General features: G+C 43.2%; 1 protein-coding gene across 8 annotated transcripts in view; it reads left to right on the forward strand.

The window, feature by feature from the left end:
* Drosha (drosha ribonuclease III) overlaps positions 1-15,266 on the forward strand; it is a 113,479-nt gene extending 98,213 nt beyond the window's left edge. For 7 of the 8 annotated variants that reach the window (XM_087621787.1, XM_087621791.1, XM_087621783.1 and 4 more), the window contains 6 exons: positions 4,363-4,504; positions 6,348-6,430; positions 6,509-6,612; positions 9,100-9,192; positions 9,921-9,967; positions 15,012-15,263. In XM_087621787.1, the coding sequence (XP_087477913.1) occupies positions 4,363-4,504; positions 6,348-6,430; positions 6,509-6,612; positions 9,100-9,192; positions 9,921-9,967; positions 15,012-15,142 (600 nt within the window). In that variant the 3' untranslated portion in view covers positions 15,143-15,263. 8 annotated transcript variants of the gene reach the window in all.
* The last annotated feature ends 4,262 nt before the right edge of the window (positions 15,267-19,528 follow it).

Here is a 19,528-nt window from a genome sequence, read left to right on the forward strand (position 1 = left end):
AGGGTCAGCCCCCCTGGTAAGGTCAGTGTGAAGAGACAACCTCAAAGAAAACCGGTGCTCAGGCTGGAATGCCTGTCCTACAGCACTTGCAAACTTGGTCCCTTCCTGCTTCCAAATAGAAGTTTATTCCTAAGAACCTTTCTTGCCCTCACTGAAGTTTATCAGAAGCAAGAAAGAGAAGTACAGCTAAGGCCTTTGTAGCCTGACACAATTACTTTAAGCTGAGATTTCCATAAGAACATGAAGATGGATATTCTTCCTTTAACACTCTTGGTTCTATGAGGAAGCCATAGTGTGGGACATTCGCCTTTCGCTGCTGAGCTAGCAGGAGCTGCTCACTCCATGCCTGCTGTGTGTCAGGCGCTGTGTCCGGGGCTGAAATGCACCAGCAAGATGAACTTGTGGAAGTGTTTTGCTTGATTTTAGGGGAACAGTAGGAGGTGGGGGGAGAGAGAGCAGGGATTACAAACACATTTGAGAAACGGTGATCTCATCCTGCCCTGCTGCCTCCCGACAGTGGCGAGTATAAATCACCCAGGCAGGCAGGTGCCCTATCTAGCAGCACTCCGAGAAGATGGATTCCCCAGCCTCCCGACAGGATTTCTCTATCGTTGACATACTTCAGCTCCTGGTGTCTGCCCTGCGTTCTGCCGGCTACCATTGTGTGCCTTTGCTTTAATTATCATGGGAAATGGAGACCATCTACCTACCCCTTGGTATAAAAGACCTGTGTGGCATGTCACTGTCAACTCGATATAATTGTATATTTCGCTTGTGCTCCACTGCCTTCTATTGAAGTCCTCAAAATAATAAATCTGTCCCTTCGCCTTACACTAGGTGGCCCTCTTGGGTAGCTTATGTCCCACACTGTGGCTTCCTCCCAGAACCAAGAGTGTTAAAGGAAGAATATCCATCTTCATGTTCTTATGGAAATCTCAGCTTAAAGTAATTGAGGGAGACGTCTCTTTTGAGACTGGAGGAACGTCTTGAAGTCTCAAAGCCCGAATCTGAGATTTGGAACAGGTGCTGGCCGTGGTCACTGCACCAGGGATCAACAGTCCCTTTGTCAGGCTACAAAGGCCTTAGCTGTACTTCTCTTTCTTGCTTCTGATTTAAAATTAAATTCAGTGAGGGCGAGAAAGGTTGTTAGGGGTAGATGACTATTTGGTAAAGGGAGGATTTGGAAGGCAGCAAGGAAAAGGATATCTAAAAGATTTGTTTTAAAATAAAATCTAGAGGGATTCTGTAGCTTTCTAGACTCTTTTCCCTATTATTGGGGAGCAAGCAATAAGACCGAATATTGAGGCTGCTGTAGCTAACGCCTCTGGAAAATAGCAATTATAGTATCAGCATCTTGCCTTGTCACCCTCCTTGGGGATTTCTTATTTTCTGCAGGGACATTTAACTTCCATCTCCTGGTGGCCTTGCTTATATCAGCTTGTATTTTTTTTTCCTAGTTTCCACTGTGGTCACCTTGCTGTACCATGATCTGTACTCCTGCCACTATGTTTAATTTTCCTAGAAAACCCTCTCTGGCCATTACTGTCCCAGTCCTTCTTAGGTCATTCCATGCTCATCTGAACCCACATGAACCTTTTCAAACAGCAAGCATTCCAAGTTCAGAGTTCAAAGTCCTGATGCCTTGGTGTTTGGGAGAAACATGGGCCAATATGGAAGACCTCAGTGTTGAAGTTGACTAGAGTGTCCTTGAGAGGGGTTTCCTAGGCTGCCACCTCTGGAAAGCTTGGTTAAGAGGAGCAGCTGTGTTCCTGAGTCTGCTCGCCTCTCCGTCAGCACGGTGACTGTGTGGCTGGTCTGTGTGCCGCTTTCTCAGGAGTGGGTCCACTCTGAAGCACTTTAGAGGATGCTGCTGGTCCTGTTAGACCTTCAGCTTTCAGCGCAGACCTGGTGGATAATCAGCTTGCACTGCCGCTGCGCTAGCCCCAGAACCTCACGGGCTTCGCTTCTGTTATCGAGCCTCAGTGTACCCGTGGTTTGGCAAATAGATTTATTCTGAAGTTGAATGCAGCTGAGGACCAAGATGGAAATTGTCACTTTAATGAACCTCCGTTTGGGCTTTCATGATTATGTAGAGAGCACAGGTCTTCATTTACCTCATTTTACTTCATGTTCCAAAGTTAAATGGACTACAGAAATAAGGTTAATTACTCGTTTCCTTCTCCTCGTTGATTCTTGCTTCTTACGCTGAGTTTTTGGCAAGAACTTAACAGACCTCGCTTACTTAGCTGGGTCCTTGCTCTAAGACTTGCCAGGGCTTATCTTAAAGCAGAGCTGGTTCAAGGACCTCCTGTCTCCATCCACACTGCTTCCCTTCTGTCAGACAGTGTTGTACATGGCACTGAAGGAGGATCTGTGAGGCTGAAGGTGGCAGCCGTGCCCTGGTGGCCAGCAGTGTGTTGTTACTTGTGTGTACTCTCGTTCACACTGGGCCCATTGGTCCTGGGGCAGGAATATGCCATTTCCACAGCCCGTGGAGCTTCCCTCCTTACCCAGGTGTGGATTCAACTTGCTCAGCCCAGCCATACTCCCAGAATAACCTTCCTGTCTGCGTGCGCTCTATTTCAACCTGAAATCCAAACCACAGAAAGAGATAGCACTTCCAGCTCATGGATTCTGTGAGTTGGTGATGTGGGCTTCTATTGTGTGGGTCCCATTTGGCCTTTTAATTTTTAAGCTTCCTTGTGGTTTTTAATTTATATGTATATTTATTATTGTCTGTTACTTGTACATAATAGCACACATATATTAATTTTAAAGAACTAGTGTGTACTGAAGAAAAACTGTAGTTAAGGGAAGCTGGGAATGAAAATGGAGAGAGACAGGCAGAGAGTTACAGTCTTAAGATTCAATTCAGGCAAGGCTTATGGAGACCAAGTTGTATTTCTGCTTCATGAATCATTGTCAAACAAATTAAGAACATATTGTTCCTTATTTATCTATTGTCAAGGATTCGCTATCAAGCACTGAGAATAAATCTTGATTTTCATAAGCTTTGTTGACACTGTGGAGCTGTAGAGCATAAAGCTTGCATCTAATAAGCTCAGTGCTCTATGGAACAGTGGCGGGGATAATGGCGGCATGGCTCACAGCTGCTTCCGCCTGTCCTGTGTTCAGGAAGCCAACTCTGTTTATGTTTCTGGTGAGGAATCAGATTCAAGTACATTATTCCCTTGAGTCTTAGGGATCGGGAACAATTACGTCAGTTTTTTAAAGTTTGTGAATTGACATCATGGCATCTGCCTGCTTCCTTAGTTGCCTTTCCCATCTCTCTTCCCCAGGGTGTTAAATGCTTACACTGGGCTTGTTTTCTGGACACTTGGAATAGATTGGTTATATAATGTTTAGGCGGTGTCTAAATACTATGTGAATAGCCCTTGGAGGGCTGTTAGCAGTCCCAAACTCTAGTAGACATTTCTGTTTTGAATTCCCGGGGTTGAAATATATAAATAAGTTGAAATTTGGGGCTAGAGTTCAGTGGTTTAAAGAGGTTGCTGTTCTTGTAGAGGATCTGAGTTCTGTTCCTAATTCTCTGAGGGGAGGCTTAACTGCGGTTCGCTCTGGGAAGTCCAACATCCTCTGGCGCACAGGTATCTATACACGTGCAGTGCACAGCACATATACAGAATATAAATAAAAACAAATCCTAAGTTATATTAAATTTAGTTAAAGATAAAGGGTCTGAGTATGAAAAGACCGAGTTACAGGGAATGTAACGTAAATCTTTAAAATAATAACTACAAATAAACAGGTGTTTTAATAATATTGAAAGATCTCTTCCCTAAGTCATGTATCAAAATTAGGACCTGTGTCATGAAATATACTTCTTGTGGGCAACTTTAAACACAAGTTTGATTGGTGGATGTGCCCCTGTAATTGTTGGCAAAGACTGATTGATTATTTCAGAATATGGTAAATTTGTTTGGGGTAATAAAAGTGGGTAAGGTTTTCAAAATGTATCTAATTGTACACAAAAGGGGTATAATTTACTGAGTATAAGTTATATTTAAGTAAAATTATTTTTAAAAGTTTTAATGTTTCCTGATCTGGTAGCTTTGAGCTTTTCAGATTGCTGTGTACTCTTCCCAAAGCCTGCTCAGTGCCACTAAATAAGTAATTGGGTTCTGACTGCTTGGTTAAATCCACGGAGTGGGGTGGGTGAGTCATTAAGGAGATAGTAGACACATTTTGGAGGATGTTGCAGTCACCTGACGATACAGGGCTTAGACCATCACTTGTCTGCTGTCCCTTTGTGACACTCTGTCAGGTGGTTGGGTTCAACACAGCAGGAGAGAGACCAGAGCTGATGTGGTTCCTAACCGTACGCCAATTCCTTCTTACCAGTTGTTACGAAGTTCTTTAGTGAACAACAGAACTCAAGCCAAGGTAGCAGAGGAACTGGGCATGCAAGAGTATGCCATCACCAACGACAAAACCAAGAGACCCGTGGCCCTAAGAACCAAGACTTTGGCAGACCTTTTGGAATGTGAGTCCTATCTATAGTGTGAAGTGTTTTAACATGCGGATCCAAGGTTTAAATTAAACCAACTAGCTCTTACTCTTTTCATGGTGATGATGGTGATGATTGGTGATGATGATGTTCTAGCTAAAAAACCTCTTTTTTCTGTTTTTCTGCTTCTTTTCTTTTGTATAGCTTAAGCTAGCCTTGAAATTCCTGTGTAGTCAAAGGTAGCCTTGACCTCCTGGGTTGCCCCTGCCTATCTCCTGGTATTATATGCTTGGATGACCACATCTATCTGAGTAATGTCTTTTGTTTTTGTTTTTTATTTATTTTTGCTTTTCACTAAGCCACATGAATAATGCATTTTGTTGTTCGATCTGTATTTAGGGCTGCATATTCCACTGTCCTGTCTCTCAGTCATCAAGTCCCTTTGTATGAAACAGTAGCACAATGTAAAGATTAGTTATTCAGAATCGCAGTAGTGACTTTGGCTTAATTGTTTTAGTTGGTTGGTTTTGCTACCCAGCATTCTTCATAAAGGGACATAGAATAAAAGATAATTTATTCACTAAACACTAAAATCGCCACCTATTGTTTTGAGTGAGAACAAAACTCTCTAAACAGCCTCCATCTTTTTTATTTTCCGATATTGTCTGAAGCATAAATAATTCCATTATAGCTAATTAAGGGATTATACACATAAATTTATTATTTCTAATATTACTTCAAAAGAACTAGAATGTTCTCTGGGTCTTAGAGCTTTTTATGTTACAGTATTTTTCAGAATGGAAATTATATAAAATATTAAAGCCTACTGTGCAAGCCAGCTTATTGACGGATTATCAAGGCAGTCTAACCAAGGCACTTAAAGGGAGGTAAAATTCAGTTGAGTGAATGGTGTCACTGCCATTTTTATTTTTGTTTAATAAAAGGTTTTTGCAGTCTTTAAAATAAATGTACCATTTGTTGACTTGGCTAAAATTCTTTTAAATGAGCCCACCTTTGGAATTGTCCCTTGATTAATTCAATTGCATAAATTATTGTGTCGTTGTTTAGTTTTTCTTAATTTAGGCAGGTCAAATCTTTGAATTTTCTCTTTTCTTTCTCTGGTTATGAAACTTACCATGGAACTGGTACACACGAGTGGTCTCAGAATGGAGTTGGAATGTGCTGGTCCCAGCAGCGTCTGCGCTCCACCCCTGGTGTCTCCAGTTTCTTTCTTACGTTACTAACTTGGTTGCGTTCCCTGGTCCCACCCCTACCCAGCACTACAGTATTGGTGTAGCGTTTAGACCAGTGGTTCCCAACCTGGGGGTCCAGTGAGCCTTTCACAGAGGTTGCCTATGAGTACAATGTATTTACATCATAACAGTAGCAAAATTACAGTCAAGTAGCAATGAAAGTAACCTTATGGTGGCAGGGGTGAGGGTCACCACAACATTAAAGGGTCCCAGCATTGGGAGGTTGAGATCTACCGCATTAGACTACTCCCTTAGCCACTACCTAAGGGCAGTTTGGTGTCTGCTCTGTGATTCTTCATCTAAATCACACATCTGGTTGGTGTTTCTGATAGTCGTGATAAAGGGTGGAGTTTTATTTGAAGAAAAAAAAAAAAGAAAGAATTGTGCTTAAAAGAGTGTCTAGAAGTCAAAAGCCTTGGGAAAATGCTACTTCAAAGCTTGGCCCTTAGGCTGGGTGGCTCAGTAGTTATGAGCACTTACGGGTCTTGTGGACGACCCGCGTTCTGTTCCTGCCACCTGTGCTGCCACACGCACATGCAGCTAATCACGTATCTCAGGAAGGAAGCTCAGCTCCTGCCGTTTCTGGTCAGCAACAGTGAGTTGCTTATTTCACATTTGTTTTTCAGCATTTATTGCAGCCCTGTACATCGACAAGGACTTGGAATACGTCCATACTTTCATGAACGTCTGCTTCTTTCCACGTCTGAAGGTAAGCGCTCACGTTTCCAGCAGCCTGTGCTTTGTTTCTCTGGAACACACGACTCAATGCTTTGGGGGATTCCCACAGGAGTTCATTCTGAACCAGGACTGGAATGACCCCAAGTCGCAGCTGCAGCAGTGCTGCCTGACCCTGAGGACTGAAGGGAAAGAACCAGACATCCCCTTGTACAAGTAAGTGCTCGCGCCGGCCAGCTGTCCTGCCGTGTGCTCACATGGAGAACGCAGGGACTTCTCGTGACACCAGCTAAGCCCTGAAGTGCTCTGTCCTAGCACCCACCTGTATAAGTGGGTACATCTCGATTGTCTCTGCCTTCTCCCATCTGTAAATTTCTCAGATCTACTGCCTGGCACAAAGACATACTAAGACATAAGATGAAAATGTAGCAGTTCAGATGTAGTACTTGCTGCTTTTTAAGATGTACTCATGGGTGTGATCTCTGCGTGTGGGTGACAGGAATTGGGTCCTCTCCAAGAGTAGCAAGTGCTGTTATCCCCTGAACTACCTATCTCTTGGTCCCCCACATGAAGTGGTTTTTTGAAGCTTCTTATTTTTGTCTGATTTTGCGTAGGAGTAATGGACTGTGTGTTGTTCCTAGCAATATTCGGGTTCTGCGTGTACTTTCCCCCGAGCCCCTGTTGGCCTCTTATCTGAAAGGCTGTCTCCCAAGCTGCAGAGAAAGGGAACAAAGGTTTACTGCTGCTACTGTTACTCAAGTACTTGCTTTCCTGCGATTTGAATCAAAAGTTGCCTTCTACTTGTGATACTCACTTGTGGGTGGAGAAGATGTTTAAATGGGAATCAACAAAGTAAAGAATTATTAGAGTACATGGCTGCCTCCCAAGGTACTGTTGATACTGTTTTAGGGATGCTTAAAAATCTAGTTACACTGGGCTGGAGAAATCCTCAGCAGTTAAGAACACTTGCTGCTCTTGCAGGGGGACCCAGGCTCCATTCCCAGCACCCACACTCGACTCGCAACCACCTGTCACCCAGGTCCGAGGAGCAGTTGCTCCTCTGGTCACCTGCACATGCTTAACCCTGGGGTTGGCAGCGTGAACCTGAGGGGGTGGGGGCCTAAAAACAAGCCAGGCTAAAGTGTCATGCAGTAGCCAGCTTCAGTCAGAGCATCAGACAGTTTATACTCTGGGACAAAGAAAGATCACGTGAGTAAGTGCTCAGTCACAAGGACAAGACACACATGGCAAAACCATTTGTTTTCTTCCACAGAAGCACATAAATAGCAGCTGAAGTAAATGCACTCTCCTATCTGCTACGTCTGAGAGGAACATGCAGACATAGTCCAAGAACAGTTCTGTGTTTTGAAGTCACAAGACTCTTGTCTTATTGTCTTGGCGTTTTCTCACAAGCACTCAGAATTCTCACATGACTTCATTCGTGGACTATATTCCAACATACCTACATGTATACACCATGCAATTTTTATTAATTAAAAAAGAACCTAGTTTCAATACTATTTACTCCATGCCTTTGGGAACAGAAGGATCTAACACACTCATTCGTGCAGGTGTGCTCCTATGGAAAGTTGCTCCTTTTGGACTTTTCTAACTTCAAAATAAAGTCACAACAGTTCACAAGCTTTTGTGCTGCTAGCAAAACAGAGGCCGGAAGACTAGTCACCTTATAGCAAGAAGCTGTCAGTGTGAAACTGTTTTCTGTATTGGAGAAAATCCCTAAATAGAAACAGCTTATCGATCTGCCTAATAAGCATAAGGAATGTCTAAGCTATGTGTATGATTGAGTCAAAGAATTTCCCCATCAAAGTGATTGCTGAGGTCAGTGATAAAGGTGGTGCATGTCTCACAACCCAGGGATGATTAGTAAGTACCACCTTAAGCCACAATACACACCCTTGAGTATGTAAACAGAGAGGAAATTGCTGTGTTCTCTGCCCATAAATCCTCCCACAAAAGTACTTGGTGACTTTGTTCTTTGTTATCATGATGGTGGGGTTGCTTTACATAGTCCTTGTGATTACTTTGTTTATTCCATTATCATTCTCAGCTGCTTTTAATTTCCCTTTCCCCTGAGTTATCAGGTTTTTTACGTTTGAAATCTGCACCTTGTCATTAAATCCGGAGTACCTGGAGCCTTGTTTTTTAGTGGTTGTGTTATATACTTGCCATCATAGCTTTATCTCCGAGATGATCACAGATGTTCCAGAAATTAAATATATTTTCTGATCTCTTAGGTAAAGTACTAGACAGTAGAAAGGAACCATAACGGTGTGGAACCATCCAGGCGCGTCTTGAGGTGTTATTGCTTTGCAACATCACAGACGAAAGCCCTCAGTTCTTCACATAAGTTTGTTGATTCTGTGATGCTAGAACCCACACACAGAAGCTGTTGTAGAGCATCGAATACTTAACCGTGAGCCCTCAGAGATAGTGTCCTATTTGAGAAAACACATAAAATGACAGTGCACAGTCTTTTAAACTTTCTATTTTAAAGCTCTACATTTTGTTAGGTTAGCAAATCAAAAATTGAATCACTTCCTCTTTCCATATTCCTTGTTACTTTTACGTTGTCCTTTCTGGCAGTAAGAATAAAGTTTTTTGTTTTTTGTTTTTCATCTTGTCAGTTTATATAAGAGCAAAACAACTGAGCGTTGCATTATGACTACTGTGCTTTCGTTTCAGGACTCTGCAGACAGTGGGGCCGTCCCACGCTAGAACCTACACGGTGGCCGTTTACTTCAAAGGAGAGAGGATAGGCTGTGGGAAAGGACCAAGGTATGGGAGACGCTGAATTCCATGGGGTACATGTCTGTGTTCAGGAAAGTTAGTTCCTGCCTGATAGTTCCTACCTACCTCTGCAGTCTGCACAGCAGGAGAGAGTGTGAAGCGTCTTCAGTTATAGCAGAGGGAATCCCGAGAACTAATGTCCCCCTAGGCTGACTGAGAGACTTGGTAATCAGCCTCGGGGCAGGCATTCCATTGTCCAAGGAGTCTTGGCCCTGTTGAGAAAACTGCATCAGTTGCTACACAAGTCAGTTCCATCTGCGTTCAGCCTCAGCAGATGTGTGAGCTGTGCCGTGGTGCACACGACAGCCTCAGTCTATACCTCACTTCCTGTCACTTGAGCATTGCGGGCATGCGTGCTATTTTGTAAAACAAAGAATTACGTGTATAATCTAGGTCTTGCCCTCTCTCTCTCCCCCCGCCCCCTCTCTCTATTTTATACTTTTCATGTTTAACCTTTACATGGAGTATTTTCAGACTTGAGAAATACTTCAGCCCTAATACAAACGAGATATTGGTGTGGAACCAATACTTTAAAGAGGCTTTGTGTAAATGCATTTCTGCATGTTCCCCCGTGTGTTCCTAGCCTTGCAATTCAGTTGTGATGGAAGTAATCGCATGAAGTTTTATGCACTAGATGTGAAAATCAGCATTAATAATTTGTAGTTTTTGAAGAAGAAAGCCTTTAAAGTCTACCCCACCTTTACTTTATTCAACAGTATTCAGCAGGCCGAAATGGGAGCAGCAATGGACGCACTTGAGAAATGTAAGCCATCTCTTTTCCTATAGCCACACCTGTATAATGTAATGCATATTTTATGGAAGGAAAATGAAGTAGAGGAGAGGTTAAGTTTTGATAAAATGTGGCCGATTGTTGTTAATAATTTTCCTCCATACAGTAGAGTACAGTAGAGTATGTGCTGTGTATACAGCAGATTGCACTTTTCGTTGGAGTCCTCAGCGTGGTTTACATTTTCCTTTATACGCGGAGCTCTACTCAGCAGAGGCACCTCTAAGTGGCCTTCTGCTTCTGACGGCGTTTCCCACACTTTTGATGGCGAGTAAGCCAGCCATGGTGACACATGCACTTGGGAGGTAGATTCATGGGATCAGGGGTTAAGGTCACCTCAAGCTACATTGTGAGGTCAAGGTGAGCCCGGGCCACATGAGAGCTCATCTCAAAACAAAACAAACAAAATAAAATTAAAAATCTGTGAAAGCTAGGTGGCACACACCTTTAATCCCAGCACTCAGGAGGTAGAAACAACAGATCTTTGAATTCAAGGCCAGCCTGGTCTATACAGAGAAACTCTATTTGGAAAAAAAATCTTATGTAGGCATAAATGCATACAAGGGAAGTTTTTTTGTTTGTTTATCTGTTTAGTTTTTAACCATTGTCTTATTTAAATTGGATGGCAACTACATACTTCTGCATACATTTTCATGCTAATGTATGTATATAATATACCTCACTTTTGCCCAGCAGCCCTGCAAGTCATAGAGCATAGAGAATTCTTTTTATTGTGGTTACTTCGCATGTATGCATATGTATGTGTGTTCAGTGTCTACAATAAACGTCTAGATTGTGGTGCATTTACTTCTGAAGATAGATTGTCTCAAGAGTGAAACGCCCACGCTGAAGGGATTCAGCTGCATAGTTGATGTCTGGTACATTGAAGGCATGGGTACAGGGCAGTCTTCTCCAGGTCTGTTGTGCTTCATTCGAAGAAGAACCAACCTGTGGGCACGATATGCCAGTGCTTTGAGGACTAGCTGAAGGAGTGGGGACAGTGAATACACAGGCTCAGCGGGAAATGTCCCAGGATTCTCAAGTTTAAAGAGGTTCTAGGAGAAGGTTAGAGGGCCTCTAGCCAAGTGGAAATCAGCGGACAATAGCTTACTGTTCAGAGGCAGGGAGGGTAGTTAGTGGGGCAGAAGCCAGTGCTGCCAGCCAGGGTCTAGCATCCATAGAATTGACACTGAGAGTTTTACAGTGACTTTTTTTTTTGAGAATGTTTTCATTGATTGTTTGTATAAATGCACCATCGTTTATTGAATGAGAATGGGATTCTTTTTTCCAGTTATAGCAATAGAGGCTACCCCCACTTCTGATGCGTATAGTCAGATATAAAACAGTACTGGAAAAATGACTATTTCTGAGACAGACATCCCCTAAAGGATGATAGAAGTGGATGACTTAAATGCAGGAAAGTAAGTTGGCATTCTGTCCCATCCTTAAAGAAGCTTTTACCTTTTGGTCCTGATTCCATTTCTAGGAATCCAACTTAAGGAAATACTTGGATTCTGAGCTACAGCTCACAAACTGCAGTAATCATAACAACTTGATTTATAATAGCATAATATTTAAATAAAATGAAACAACACATTAACAGTAAGTGAATTCTTAGTGAACGCTGTACACAAACACATCCCAGAAAGGACCAGCTGCACCGTATTTAGGCTTCGTGGGTCATAATCTGTCTCATTTACACTGAATTCTGACACTGTGGCACACAGACACAGGTGGCGTCAAATGTCCGTGTGTCTGTTTTATTTACAGAAACCGACTGAGAGCTGTATTTGGCTCAGCGGCAATAGTTTACCAGATCCTGAATATCCAAGTGTGATATGTTTGTATCTGTTGAAACAATGCCTTTGGAGGCGGATACGGAGCTACAGGAAATGCTAGTACTGAAACAAAGGAAAATATTATATCCATCAAACCATAGCAGTATAGGGGAGGAGAGTGGAAAGATTTTCACTGTTTTACAGTGTATGTGTACATACATGAAAACCTACACTGACGTAAGACACTGCATGATGTAGTAACACTTCTGAACAGATTGTGGATATGTGTGACAGCTTGTTCATGGGTAGATATGAACAGTAGGACTTGTTAGTACAAGCTCAGTTACACAGAAACATCTACTGAAAAAATGGGACCTATTTAGCATAAACCTACCTTTACAATGGAGTTCTGGGGATTTATTTGACGAGTTTTTTTTTTTTAAGTACTTAAAGTATTTGAAGTAAAAATGTATACAGTAAGGACTCAGCATTACTGTTTTCTTCCAAGTGCTTTTTCCACCTTGTCTGTGTCTCCAACCTGTAGTGACGATGGAGTATAGTATAGAAAAGGAATAAAAAAGAATTGAGGAACCTGGTGCATATAGACAGACCCACTTCTTCGCACTCCATCCATCAGCAAACACATAAACAGACTTGCTTTCCGTCGAAAGCCACACCCCTCCCCTCTGATCCGTCACGTGTGAAGTAAGAATAATCCTTAGTTGGTCAGGCAGAGCTGTGTCCCTTCTGGTGTTGCCACATCGTGTCTTTCATGACCTTTGCATGTTTGCTGGCCAAGGACGCAATGGCTGTTTCTCATTCTGAGCTTGAGTTCCTAGCTTGAATACTGTGTATAGTAATACTGTGCTGCATGTGAAAAGAGAAATGGAGACTTTCTAAATCTTAGTCTGGGTGTTTCTTGTGTCTGTGCTGTTACACAGGGTCAGATCTCAAGCTAAACATAGCTTAGCCACACCACTGAGTGACAGTCATCCTTTTTTTTTTTTTTCTTTTTTTTTTTTTATTAACTTGAGTATTTCTTATATACATTTCGAGTGTTATTCCCTTTCCCGGTTTCCGGGCAAACATCCCCCTCCCCCCTCCCCTTCCTTATGGGTGTTCCCCTCCCAACCCTCCCACCATTGCCGCCCTCCCCCCATAGACTAGTTCACTGGGGGTTCAGTCTTAGCAGGACCCAGGGCTTCCCCTTCCACTGGTGCTCTTACTAGGATATTCATTGCTACCTATGAGGTCAGAGTCCAGGGTCAGTCCATGTGTAGTCTTTAGGTAGTGGCTTAGTCCCTGGAAGCTCTGGTTGCTTGGCATTGTTGTTCATAAGGGGTCTCAAGCCCCTTCAAGCTCTTCCAGTTCTTTCTCTGATTCCTTCAACGGGGGTCCTATTCTCAGTTCAGTGGTTTGCTGCTGGCATTCGCCTCTGTGTTTGCTGTATTCTGGCTGTGTCTCTCAGGAGCGATCTACATCCGGCTCCTGTCGGTCTGCACTTCTTTGCTTCATCCATCTTGTCTAATTGGGTGGCTGTATATGTATGGGCCAAATGTGGGACAGGCTCTGAATGGGTGTTCCTTCAGTCTCTGTTTTAATCTTTGCCTCTCCCTTCCCTGCCAAGGGTATTCTTTTTCCTCATTTAAAGAAGGAGTGAAGCATTCACATTTTGATCATCCGTCTTGAGTTTCGTTTGTTCTACGGATCTAGGGTAATTCAAGCATTTGGGCTAATAGCCACTTATCAATGAGTGCATACCATGTATGTCTTTCTGTGATTGGGTTAGCTCACTCAGGATGATATTTTCCAGTTCCAACCATTTGCCTACGAATTTCATAAACTCGTTGTTTTTGATAGCTGAGTAATATTCCATTGTGTAGATGTACCACATTTTCTGTATCCATTCCTCTGTTGAAGGGCATCTGGGTTCTTTCCGATCAAGGACCTCCACATCAAAGCAGACACACTCAAACTAATAGAAGAAAAACTAGGGAAGCATCTGGAACACATGGGCACTGGAAAAAATTTCCTGAACAAAACACCAATGGCTTATGCTCTAAGATCAAGAATCGACAAATGGGATCTCATAAAACTGCAAAGCTTCTGTAAGGCAAAGGACACTGTGGTTAGGACAAAACGGCAACCAACAGATTGGGAAAAGATCTTTACCAATCCTACAACAGATAGAGGCCTTATATCCAAAATATACAAAGAACTCAAGAAGTTAGACCGCAGGGAAACAAATAACCCTATTAAAAAATGGGGTTCAGAGCTAAACAAAGAATTCACAGCTGAGGAATGCCGAATGGCTGAGAAACACCTAAAGAAATGTTCAACATCTTTAGTCATAAGGGAAATGCAAATCAAAACAACCCTGAGATTTCACCTCACACCAGTGCGATTGGCTAAGATCAAAAACTCAGGTGACAGCAGATGCTGGCGAGGATGTGGAGAAAGAGGAACACTCCTCCATTGTTGGTGGGATTGCAGACTGGTAAAACCATTCTGGAAATCAGTCTGGAGGTTCCTCAGAAAATTGGACATTGAACTGCCTGAGGATCCAGCTATACCTCTCTTGGGCATATACCCAAAAGATGCCTCAACATACAAAAGAGACACGTGCTCCACTATGTTCATCGCAGCCTTATTTATAATAGCCAGACAGTCATCCTTTATCCATAGCGATCGTTACGTGTGCAGAGAGAGCCGTGGTGTTTTATAGTGCACTAAAGATAGAATTGATCACGGGACACTGGGACTTAGAATGTGGCTTCCCTTGTGCTCCGATACGCTTTTGCTCTTCTGGAAAACTCCTTCCTGTACAATCATGGCTGTGCTAGTGTTACTTGCTGGAAGCTTTTAGCTTGAGCTTTTCCAAGCCATAAACCCTCACGTTCTTTCTTTCTGTCTCCTTGGAAGTCACTCGGTGTAGAGAGGCTGCTTAAGGCACCTGCCTGAGTGGAAACCTTCCAGAACCTTATGTCTTTATTTTAAGTTACTGTGTGTTTTGGTGTTTTTACTCTGTTTTACATACATCAGATACTGAAATAAGAATCTGAGACGCCAATCCAGACTTGTAGTGTGTGTGGCATAAGAAAAGAGTAAAAAGGAATTAAACCATTGTCAGTCTCAGGTTTATAAAACACAGTTCTGTGTGCGTGCTGATTACATGTTTGTTTGTCGTCGTCTGCACCCGTGGACAGTCTTTATTAAGTATTAAACTTATCTCCTTGTGTCAGATAACTTTCCCCAGATGGCTCATCAGAAGCGGTTCATTGAACGGAAATACAGACAAGAGTTAAAGGAAATGAGGTGGGAAAGAGAGCATCAGGAGAGAGAGCCGGATGAGGCTGAAGACATAAAGAAGTAAAGGGGGACACGAAGTGGTGGAGCACTGACTTCCTGAGAATGAGACTGTGGCCCCTCGAGACCTAGCCTGCTTTTCCTCCAATGAATGAAGCGTGCCCATCGAAATAAAACTCAAAGTCAAACTGCGGTTGTTGTCTTAATGATCGAATGTTCCGTTCCTAGCTGGATGGTCTTTGTTACGGAGTATTCAATTCCTACTTAGTAGACGTGCATTATTTCCTTTATTTTGTTCTTTAAAGAATAATATTCAGGCGGGCATATTCTATGGAATAGTTGCTGTTTTCTGTTTCAGGTTGTGACTTCAGACTGTCAGCTGACAAGGGGTGCACCACTTTACCAGGTATTCTCGGTATTTGTTACTACTGCCTGTGGTAACAGCTTTACTTTTTTGAAATATGTATCATTGATCACGTTTTCGGCATTCATCTGGATGTTTCTGTAGTACTCAGGTGCTGCTCCTGAAGCTAACCCATTCCATGCAGTGTAGTGAGTCCTGTGTGAGAGAAACCTCTAACTGCCTCTAACCAGTTCCCGGAGCCGGAGGAGGACTCAGTCTGAGTCACACATATTCTCAGAATCATCAGATTAGGCGAGGAGTTGTTGTCCTGAGTCAGAACATCCTTTAAAACAGCTGCCCTCTCTGGGGTCTAGAGAGGCTTGGGGTGTTTCAGAGTCTCCTGGAGTATTTAATTTTATGTGTGTGAAGGATGGGTATGAAGGGCTAGGAGTCAGGAAGAAAAGTTCACATGGCTTTTGGCAGTTTCTCTAGTGGTCCCCCTAGTAAAGAAGTAGGGCATTTTTAAAGTCACTTTACACTGAACACCAATGGCTTCTTATTAATAAAAGCAAAATTTGCAAGACAAATGTGCTTTTATTCATTATTTCAGCAGATGTCATACAGCGAATTCCCACTGTGTATCTGGTTCTGTTCTAGTACTTCATGCAGGGTTGCAGCAGTGAACAACAGAGACTACACCCACACCTCAGCGAGCTCGTGTGCTAACACAGGAGCACCCCAATCCAGGGACACAGCAGTGAGCAATCAGACTACACCCACACCTCAGCGAGCTTGTGTGCTAACACAGGAGCACCCCATACCCAGTGAATAGCCAGTAGGAAGGTTAGTGGGTACAGTTGTAAGTGCGGTGACAGCGGAAGTCTTCCTGAGGGACATCACTGAATTAGGATGAGGAGGACCAGAAAAGAACCAGTTAGGTCCCTGAAGTGTTCCTTATGTATGTAATGATAACATTACTGATGTTTTACAAGGTATTTTAGCAGTAGATAGAATTGTTACTTCGAAAATATTAGAAAGCACAAGCAAGAAAGTAAATTTCTCATGACTCCATCATTGATAAACTTTGTATATCCTGTCAGCCTGTGTATGTATGGATACACGCCACTCAAGCATGTAGTCAATGGAATGCAGTATATTCCGTTTCCCTTGCTGTTTTTGAATTACCTGGCGTGCTGTGTTGAACATGTTATTGTTGATGGCTGTATGAATGTACCATCTTTAGCTAAGATTCTGAAAGACATGTAGATTGTATACATGTACATGTACACATGTGTATACCTATGCATACATATCACATGTTCTTGCTTTGTACTTTTCAAGGAAGCTGGGGACAGGATGACAGGCCCGCGCTGGGGAGGGAGGAGAGCTCATTTTGAAGCACTTGTTTCCAGCATGTCTCCTATGTCATTGGTATGGTTATAGCTGAGTATTGTATTTAAGTTCTGTATGCAGTGGATAGCAGGACTGGAAGTGGGGTGTCAGATATCTGGGTGCCTTGACATTGTTATAAGGAAAACCAAAATGCATAGGACTATACTTAGAATTATAAAAGGTGAGTGTGTGTGTGTGTGTGTGTGTGTGTGTGTGTGTGTGTGTGTGTGTTTAGTGTCCTATGACATATTTGGGTCAAGACAACTCTTGGGGGTTAGTTCTCCACCATGTGGCTCTATGGATGGAACCCAAGTCATCCTGCAGCAGGTACTTTACCTGCTGAGCTTTGAATTGTTCTTTAAATGAACATTCTCAGGAATGCCAATCCAGCATGCCAGTCAAGGATCTTTATTGGGGCTTATAGTCCCCTGACCCTTTCCTGCTTCCAAAGTAATATGAAGTCTATAAAATACCAGTAGAGCTCTTGTCATGGACACATCGGAGCAGAATGACCACTGTGACCACAGACTTCAGCCCTGCCCCTTTATCCCAACCCCGTGTCATTGTCCGGTTCTGCCGAGGGTTAAGTTCATGCAGTAACTCAACTGCTTGTAAGTGCTGGTCACTGACTCGGAATGTTGGGTGTGGTTGAGAGAACAGTCAGATGATGGCACGTATGCAGATGAAGGGGCTTCAAGTGACTGGGGCGGTGGTGGTGGAAGGAGTGCAGCGCAGCCTGGATGGACATCTTGCAGGAATTGGCAGTTGGGTTAGGGCTAGTGAGCAGGGGCTGCTGAATGTCTGGACTAGGGAGAAACACTGTCTAGCATTGCTGAAACCTGGGACCTGTCCACTCCCATGCCTGATGTTGCCTTGACTGCTGTGGCTGCACTTAGCCCAATTAAGTGTTTATCAGCCCAAGCATATGAGAAAAGAACAGTTCACTCGCCGATTGCAGGACACTGCCCTGAACCAGCTCACAGGCTTCCTGCACTGTCACCTATGCGTATGATCAGAAATTCCTGTGTACAGATTGAGAGATGTTACGATTGACAGCTATGAAACAGTTGTATGTACAAGTTAGGGATTTTCAGGTATTTAGAGGTTTACTAGAATTAGTAACATACACTATATGCTGGGTGCATTGATTCGAAATAAAGTCCTTGTCTCCAGGGAGCTCACTGTTTAGAAGAGAAAATGCCACTGTGTGTAGGGTGCCACACAGGACCAGGAAAGAGTGACCTGTTCCTTCTGGAAAGTTGGGGTTCATATCCCACTATGTGGACTCTACTATAACTCCTGGACAAAAAGACTTTCAAGTCAAACATTTTACTTAACAAAAATAGTGTTGGAACACCATGAAATTTCCAACAAGTTTTTAAAAGTTTGAAATAACCGGTCTATATGAACACATGCAGTTGGCTGGATCAAGGAATGATTCAGATGGGGTTCATAATGTGTGTACATTTGCCTTCTGTAGACTCCTAAGTGACTTGGCCTAGGGAGTCTCCTTTTTTTCTAACTAGTTGAAGAAACCAGGTCAGTGTCTTAGTTTGGGTGTTATTGCTGTGAATAGATACTATGACCAAGGCAACTCTAAGAACAACATTTAATTGGGGCTGGCTTACAGGTTCAGAGGTTCAGTCTGTCACCATCAAGGCAGGAGCATGGCAGCACCCAGGCAGCCATGGCACAGGAGCTGAGAGTTCTATACCTTGTTCTGAAGGCAACTAGAAGACTGGCATCCTCAGGCAGCTAAGAGGAGCTCTCAAAGCTCACCCTGACAGTGACACATTTCCTCCAGCCAGGCCATACCTACTCCAACAAGGCCTCATCTCAAAATAGTGCCACTCCCTGGGTGAGCATAGTCAAACCTCACAATCTACATGGAGTATCATTTTCCAGTCATAACACTTTGGTTTCCTGTGGCATCAGCTTCCTTTCTTTTTTCCCTGTATCCTTTAGGTCTGAAGCCTCAATTTTAGATTGAGATTAGAAATTTTGACAAATGTGTATTTAGGAATAGCCTCTCCCCAATTGCTGTTTTCTTTCTTTTTTCTTTCTTTCTTTCTTTTTTTTTTTTTTTTTTTTTTGTTATAGGTGGTTGGGATGGTTAATTTTATGTCAGGAAAGCTACAGGTGTTTTAAGATGCTACGTTTGTGGTAAGTTGTTATCTCTTGGCCTCCCTGTGACCTCTAGAGTAAAGCCCAACTTTCTTACAGCGGACATGAGCAGGGGTATTAGTTTCTTCCACAGCCCTTCCTACATACTGCCCAGCCCACAACATTCATACTTCTCTTCCCTGCAGAGCCTTTTCTGCCCAAGCAAGCTATCTCTTTCTTAATCGTTTCTTACCTTTTGGCCTCAGCTCAGATACTAACTACAGCCAGTCTTTCTGGGCCTCGAATCAAGTGCTGGTCATTAGACTCCGCCTAGCTCATTCTAGTCTCACTGTACTTACTCCCTTTCTGTCTCCCTCCCTCTTCTCCCCAACCTCCCCCTCCTCTCACCCCATCTTCAAGGTTTCACTGAATGGCCTGGAACTTAAAGAGATCCATCTGCCTCAGGCAAGTGCTGGGATTAACAGGATGGACCACGATCCTTCTTTTCAGGATCTCTTGGTTTACCTACCTTCCCTCACGAGTCCACAGCTCTGGAGGGGCAGGGTCATCATTGATCCACCTTGGAAGCACTGGCTCCTTGGAAGCTGGGCTCCT

This window comes from Rattus norvegicus, chromosome 2 (genome assembly GCF_021556685.1).
Source record: "Rattus norvegicus strain SHRSP/BbbUtx chromosome 2, alternate assembly SHRSP_T2T, whole genome shotgun sequence".
Taxonomy (NCBI): Eukaryota; Metazoa; Chordata; class Mammalia; order Rodentia; family Muridae; genus Rattus; species Rattus norvegicus.